Here is a 7503-nt window from a genome sequence, read left to right as displayed (position 1 = left end):
AATGGCCGGGGGTTGAAAAAAAGGAGGGGGGGGGGGGGACTACTGATAATGTCAGCAGCTGGATTACATAACGGACTCTTTTTCACCAAACACCGCAGCGTCCCTTCCACCTCGCTTCTCAATTAGCGGCGCGTACTCCGGTGCAGCAGTTGATGGGTGGCCCTCCAGTCTGACCTCGCTCAGCTCTGCTGCTCCCCCCTGTTTGGATGTGCGGTCTACATAGAACTGCAAGAGCCCAGCTCCATAGGCATCGCCCTCTACATTCAGGACTGTGCAGGTGCGGTCACTAAGGGTAGAGAGAGAAAGAATGGCAAGGAATAATTTTATATAATAATAATAATAACTCCAGCAGCAATTTAGGTATTGTGGTATTAGAAACTGTGGTCCACATAACACAGGTGTAGTTTGTACTTACACAATCCAGTCAACAGCCAGGATGAGAGAGATGTCAGTGGTCGGCAGTCCTACTGCCTCCAGGATGATGGCGAGGGTCAGCACACCACCAGCAGGTATACCTGCTGCTCCGACACTGGATGCTGTAGCTGTCACACTAACGCATTAGGGAAGAAGATGGTACAGTTAGACAAAGAGAGAGCAGATAACATTTTATTATTTTTATTTAGCATTAACATTAAATTATACACCAACTAAATTTTTTTTAACTACCCAATAAGAGACATTGCACAGTTGGACATAGTATTATGTCCAGGTGTTTGACTGCAGACGTGTTTCACAGGCATTAGAACTTACAGGATGGTGATGACTTGGACGAAGTTAAGGGAAAAGTTGTTCAGTTGAGCGATGAAAACAGCAGCCACACACTGGAAGAGAGCAGCTCCGTCCATGTTGACCGTCGCACCGATGGGCAGGATAAAACGGCTGATGTGCTTGGATACGCCGTTATTTTCCTCCACACACTTCATCATCAGGGGCAGGGTGGCAGAGCTAATAAACAAGGAACAGCAGATGTGTGACTATATGAATGTGAAAGGTACAGGAACATGTTTATAGACTGTGTGTGTGCTGTAGAACGGCTTAGGTTAAGGGTTAGGCAAGTAGTCGTTAAGGTTATGTCTCCTCGAAGTGAATTTAAGTCTGTAAGAACCTGGTAAGAAAAAATAAGGGTGTGTGTGTGTGTGTGTGGAAAAAAAAGGTGTGTGTGTGTGTGTGTGTGTGTGTGTGTGTGTGTGTGTGTGTGTGTGTGTGTGTGTGTGTGTGTGTGTGTGTGTGAGAGATAGAGTCAGAAAAGTAAGAAGCAATGCATTATGTACCTGGAGCTTGTTCCAAAAGCTGTTGCTAGAGCTGTGAATATCCCCCAGAGGAAGGTGTATGGGTTCTTCCTTGTAATGACAGCGTAGATGGCAGGCAGCACAAGCAAGCCATGAATGGCATGTCCAATCATGCAGCAGGCTATATATTTTCCCAGGCTTGCAAAAAGTGTTCCAACGTCCTCCATCTCAACGATCTTGCCAGCTACAAGAAACATGATACCAAGAGGGGCGTACCTGAAGAGAGACAGAAAGCATAGTGAAGAGAAAGAAGGGAAGAGACAGTACAATGTGGATCATTATGGTTTTAGAATACAGAATATATCCAAAGAAAAAGCATCTCATATTCAACAGTCAGTGATTTTTCTAATCTCTCCTAATCAAGAAAACATGCAGGTCTTCCTTACCACATAATCCAGGAGACCAGAACCATGGTGGCCTCATTGAAGGAATTGAAGAACTTGATGAGGATCTCTCCTTCCTCTCCCAGCTTCCTTAAGGCCACGCCAAACACAATGGCAAACACAACCAGACCAAGAATATTCATGCCATCCTGGTCTGTTCCAAAGGGCACCTAGAGACAGAAAAAAAAAAACACACAATCAGGACACAACAAGATAGTGCCTTATGTTATGCGGTGTATATGCGGGTCTATTTCATGCGGACAACTAGACCATGCACTTCACTCACCTTCTCCACTGTGATGTTGGGGTTTCCATCCGTGCCATTTCTGGTAATCAGCTTGTAGCTGGTTGCATACTGGTCGGGAAAGAATGGTTTGCTAGGTTAGTGGACTCACCCAGATGGTTTTAAAACTCGTTAGACTATTTTTGATGCATTAATATTTAGAATCTAGGTTCAGTACTCACCGACTGGAAGGCAGCAGACACCAGGTTGGAAGGAAAGATGTTTCTGTGAAGACAGAACAACAATGATAGTTTAGAATCACAAATAGCTTCAAACTGTGCATCTCTGATACCCCTGTAGTCAGCTGTCTGTAATGGATTTAGAGAAATAAGATGCTTCACAAGCTCTTTAATGGAACCATGGCGCATCAGGGTTAAACATCATGTGACTGGGTGACATGGCAGCACGCAGCTGGTTCACTGACATAATTATGGTTGCACTACAATGAAAGACAAACAGGCTGCCCAGCTTTCAAATTTGTGTTTGTATAGAACATGTTGATACCACCTAGACCATTTTAGCTGGCTGGTAAGAGTAGAAAGGGGAACTCATAGCATTATGTCTGTCAGTTTATCATCATACTGATGTAGGATATGGTTCTTGTTACCATTGCTAACTCTGAGAGACGAGACAGTCCAAGTAACTTCAAAACAGTGCTGATTTATTCAAAGGATCACAGGTAAAATTAACATTACACGCTCAAGTATCTTGCACCTCCACCATGCACGCAGGCAAATGTAAGATGGAAAACCCTGAGCCCACCAGGCCTATACATTTTATCCCCTCGGTTGGGCTAGCCCCATACTACACAGAAACGTCAACCGGGACGTCTCTGTTGCCAGCTTTGCAGCTGGTCATAGCAGTAGTCAAAACATGAAGCAAATCAATGTGTGTGTGTCTGTTGGTTAAGTGGATTATGGCTAAGGCTACAGTTCTACACGTCATAATAATAATATTAAACATCCTGTCTGCTGACAGTCATCAGCTCTTCTCTCTAGTTATCCTTGACCAGATGTACCCTGTAGAAACTCATAAGCATGACTAAGCATTTAACAGTCTAACTAGACATCCTATCTCCACTAAACATTTCTAATACATAAAGTATCTATCTAATTTCTATCTGACTACAAATACCTATATACATATACACATATAGTTTTTAGCCAAAATGCAAGACTGGAGTCTGATCGCTATCGTTTACCTATCACCACTCTTGCTAGGCGTTCTTTTAAATGACATAGGCCTCTAGTTTATGCTGTAGTGTAAATAAAATGTGGACGTTTGACAGAGCCAGCACACCTAAATCATGCACTGTGCATTCTGCCTATGTTTGCACAGAGTTGATAACAAAGAGCTGTAACCTGAAAGCACCCACTTCCTTGTTTTTTTTGTATTTCTTCATTCCACAGATACAGAGTAATTCTCATTTATAAATAAAAGTAAAAGCCATGTCGACATGGGCTGCACTTCCTCTGGACCTGCTGTTTTTATTTAACAGTTAGTGTTATGATACTTAACACTAACACTGTGGTACTTTAAAAACATTATACTGTATCTAAGATTTCCCATGGTTTTAGGGTTAATATAACTTGGGTTTCTGTGGAGTTTGTCCAAATTCTGAGTTGATGCAAATGAACTTGACTATTGCATAATACAATATGAACAGGTATCTACAATAACTGGCTATCACAGTTAGGCCAATTAGCTGGGCGTGTTTCTTTAATGTTGGGAAGCAGGTTTGTTTTGAGGAAAGCCGCTCTGACATCTGCATCTTGTTAAACCTCCCAGACAACAAGGCTAATCTACGTGGAATAGTAAATGTTTAGTTTCCAGCTCCACTGTGATTCTGTGTTTGACAGTACACGACGGAAGGACCAAACCTTTCATTGCCAATGGCACTAACAAGGCATTCTTTAAAAGGTTGGAATGTAGGTTATGTAGAAAAGGAAAGCTGTAAGATACTCCTACACTAATGAATCTATAATTGTCCAAGTCTTTATTATTAGACACAAGCTGCTTGCTGGTGATGTTTTTAGAAAGCAGAGACAGAAAACTAATCATACTTTGTTTTAGCTTTCCTACTTGGCAGTGCACCGTTGATCCACAGACTGACAAAAATACTAAAACTGAAAAAAAGATTAAACACTTTCCATCACGCCATCCAAAACATCTGGGATATACACAGACAATATGTTAACCTCTTTTATGACACGACCTGTAGCAGTGGCCAGCCTAATGCTGTACTAACATGGTCAAGAAGTACACAGGCCACATAACACTGACTGACAGCTGTCATTAGTGACTGTAGTGTTTGGTTTAAAGCAGGAAAGTAAACGAAAAAATGGGAGATAAGAAATGTCAACAAGGATGTGCAGGAGTGGCTCCAGTCCAGGTTAAAGCTACCATATGTATTCCTAGGCTGATGTGGGGGGGTTTTCCTGCATGTATGTGCATATGTGCACGTGTGGGTACAATTACAGATGAGCATTACACTGTGCACGTGTCTGTGAACAAAGACCAGGCCACTTTACGCTTTGATGAACAGCTCTTCAATGTCCCCCACTGCCTTTGTTGTGAAAACCAGCCAGGACCCCAGCTGAGAGGGCTCGCTCTAATGACAGACACCAGTTTGCCTGCTGTCCTATTAGGATAATGTGTAAATAGTGCGGTGCATGTGCGGCACTGGAAAATACTCAGTTTCTTTCCTTTTCTTTCAAACTGCTGCCAGGTGGATGAACCTGGACTACAGTAAGAGGGACAAGGGTTGGAAAATTCTGCCATTAGTGGAACACAACTCATTCACAGAAAGCAGTGGACACAGTTATGTAAAAGAATGTGCCAACATTGCATATGACCTGAGAATGTTGAAAAATCTCAGTGCTGGCCTGTGCAAGCTGGACAGTCTTAAAGTACTATCACTACCCATCTGCTCTTTTAAGTCACATAATCACTGCTATCTGGGCTGTTTCCATGCTCTGGGTGCACAGAACTGGGGCAGCTGTTATGCAAGATGCGTTTCTTCAGATGAGGGTGATCATGCTAAGATCATGTTGACATCTCACTATCTCAGTCTGATCTCTGTGGCCTCTCTTAACTCCTCAACAGATGATGTGTTTAAAAAAAACAGCATAAACTGGGGTGTTGATAAGTTTACAGCCCCGTGAAGTGGATGGACTCTGTGAACGGTTCACCGCATTCTGTTGTCTACTTTATTGTTTATTTAAGAAATTAAAAAAAAGCAAAAAGCGTGTTATAAAAACTTTGGTAGTCGGTTAACTGGAAACTATCATCACAAATTATAAATCGCTCTCAGAATAAAATTAGAGAAGCTGCGCTGAATTTACTTTTACAAGCGGAAGCCCACGTGCACTGCGCTCAGCCGCACACGTGTTGGCTAGACGCCACATGTCTGTATTTATTAAAGATATGGTGTGAAATAAACCCAAATTAGTAATGGCATTTAGTGGCTCTGAACAGATCCCCGTAAAAGGATTCTCCGTGGCTTCTGTGAGCAGTCCGCACACTGACACGCTGTCCAGGGCAGTTTAAGACCAGGACAGCTGATGCAACTACTTGCCCTCGTTACAGCACCACACCAAGCCTCTAGGGGTAAATTTAGATACTCCCGGATTCATCAGGCTACAAGTTATCCCGGGGGTTGGCACAGACACGTTTTACCTCTAGTGGTGTGGAAACCAAGTTAGTGACTGAAGGGTCCTGTATTTTTACCAGATGCCCTCAGCGGCCAATGTCTAATTTGGCGCCTGAGTTACCCGCCTAAGGTATTAGTGAACAACATTATTTCACAGTTTACACATCATGTCAGGGCTCGAGGTGGCTTCACTCACCTTATCAAATCTAAAAAGGAGTCTATCACTTCTTTAGTGGCAGGCACACCGTCACCCACACCTTGCCCATTGCGATTATCGATTGCCACCGACCCTGGGGATATGATGTAAGCCATCACAACCCCAATGGAAGAGGCGATCAAGGTGGTGACCAGGAAGAAGAGCATAGCCCAGCCGCCAAGCTTGCCCAGGGCTTTGGGGTCGATGCTAGCCGCTCCGGACACCAGACTGCACACCACCAAGGGGATGATGATCATCTTCAGCAGCCTGATAAGCAGCTCACCGGGGAAGCTGATGTAAATGACCTGGGTCCTTGTCAGAGCCACGTTGCGCACACCAAGTCCGATGAAAACACCGATGATGACCCCGGCCACGGTGAGAATCACCAGCATGTTGGCCCTCACTATCCTCTTCACCCTCTGTGACAGCGGCTCCTTTCTGCTGCTGTTGGCGCCCGTCACTCCGTTCACCACCGCCTCGTCGAAGTGCGCCTCGCCGTTGGATGCCTTCCCTCTCTCCATGTCTATCTTCTCAACCATTGTGCGCTAAAAGTTACCCTGAAACCTATGCCAAGAGCACAGATACTTGCCTAAAAACTATCGTTATTGTGGAGGGAGTCACTGTAACTGCTACTAACATATATTGCCGGCTGCCTTTCCGCTTACGCACGCTGTTCTTCCGTGACACAGCGGGTCCTACTTATCCTTCCACAAAAGTCCTGCCCTGTGACGTATGAGCTATGTAAAAGAAGCATGCCCAATAGAGTCTTTATTTTATTTTTATTGATACAAAACTCTTTTGGACATGCTTCTTTTGCACAGTTGTATTTATCCCGTAGGCACACAACAGGATTGTCTGTTGATGTTTGATACATAATTAAATTAACAAAAACTACAGTGAAAAGAGTTTAACCAAAAGTCACATACCTCTAGGCTATGTGAACAGGTGGACTAGCGTTGTAGGAAGGCTGCATTTTGGCACAGGACGCCCGTCTTCAGGAGACTACAGAGTAATGACGCACTGCTTCACTCATAGGTAGCGTGTGTATATGGAGCAATTAAATGAAAAGACAATTATTGCACTATGCGAGGAAAACAAATGAGCACAATTTTTACTAGATAACTGTTGATCTAAGAATATGAAATGAAAATTAGAAAATTATTGTAAAGGCTAGGCTTTAGAAATAAACTCAAATTTGTAGCCTCTGTAATCCTCTAACAGATTAAATTTGTCCAGCAGAGTCACAGTTTTATATTTATCACTGTAATACGGCCATGTCATATTTACAATGATGCTCTACTTCAGTATCTGCCAACACTAATCTTTTGCCGGACTGCTTCCGTTTATTAGAGTGGCTGTTGGGTTGCACAAGCTGGGCAGCTGAGGTTTTGCCTGTACAGCTGTGGAGACTGCCTCTGGACTCTGATGTGACTTCCAAAGGGCATGTTTATTTGTTTTCCTCTCATGTACCAGCTCAAAGAAAAACATTTTGGTTGTAGTTGTAACATCAAAGTCTGATGTATGTGGAATGACAAGCACAGCGATATTATTAATATGACATCTGGTCAGTGGTGGAAGAAGCACTCAAGTAAAAGTAGCAATACAACCGTGTAAAAGTACTCTGTTACAAATAAAAATCCTGCATGCAAAATGTTACTTATGTAAAAGTACAAAAGTATTAGCATAAAAATATACCAAAA

The 7503-nt window shown here is 43.2% G+C and overlaps 1 protein-coding gene across 1 annotated transcript; it reads right to left on the bottom strand.

Moving 5' to 3' along the window:
* Nucleotides 1–22: 22 nt before the first annotated feature.
* On the bottom strand, nt 23–6527 carry slc1a5 (solute carrier family 1 member 5). The gene is made up of 8 exons (XM_020623207.1): nt 5804–6527; nt 2138–2180; nt 1959–2027; nt 1676–1842; nt 1272–1505; nt 751–945; nt 416–550; nt 23–286 (listed from the first exon to the last, which is right to left on the bottom strand). Exons 1-8 carry the CDS (start codon nt 6340–6342, stop codon nt 64–66), a joined length of 1605 nt encoding a protein of 534 aa, XP_020478863.1. The 5' UTR covers nt 6343–6527; the 3' UTR covers nt 23–63.
* Between the last annotated feature and the right edge of the window lie 976 nt (nt 6528–7503).

Source organism: Monopterus albus, unplaced genomic scaffold (assembly GCF_001952655.1).
Source record: "Monopterus albus unplaced genomic scaffold, M_albus_1.0 scaffold293.1, whole genome shotgun sequence".
NCBI classification, from domain to species: Eukaryota; Metazoa; Chordata; class Actinopteri; order Synbranchiformes; family Synbranchidae; genus Monopterus; species Monopterus albus.
The sequence above is the reverse complement of the archived record's forward strand: the minus strand, read 5'-3'. Positions and strand labels throughout refer to the sequence as shown.

What these genes read in the sequence shown, in the direction of transcription:
- slc1a5 (XM_020623207.1), bottom strand. Translation starts at nt 6,342, where the DNA reads ATGGTTGAGAAGATAGACATGGAGAGAGGGAAGGCATCCAACGGCGAG. An exon ending in CCAACATCACAGTGGAGAAG is followed by an intron (nt 1,843 to 1,958) that starts GTGAGTGAAGTG and finishes TTCTGTCTCTAG; the next exon opens with GTGCCCTTTGGAACAGACCA. An exon ending in GTCCAAGTCATCACCATCCT is followed by an intron (nt 551 to 750) that starts GTAAGTTCTAAT and finishes CTAATGCGTTAG; the next exon opens with TGTGACAGCTACAGCATCCA.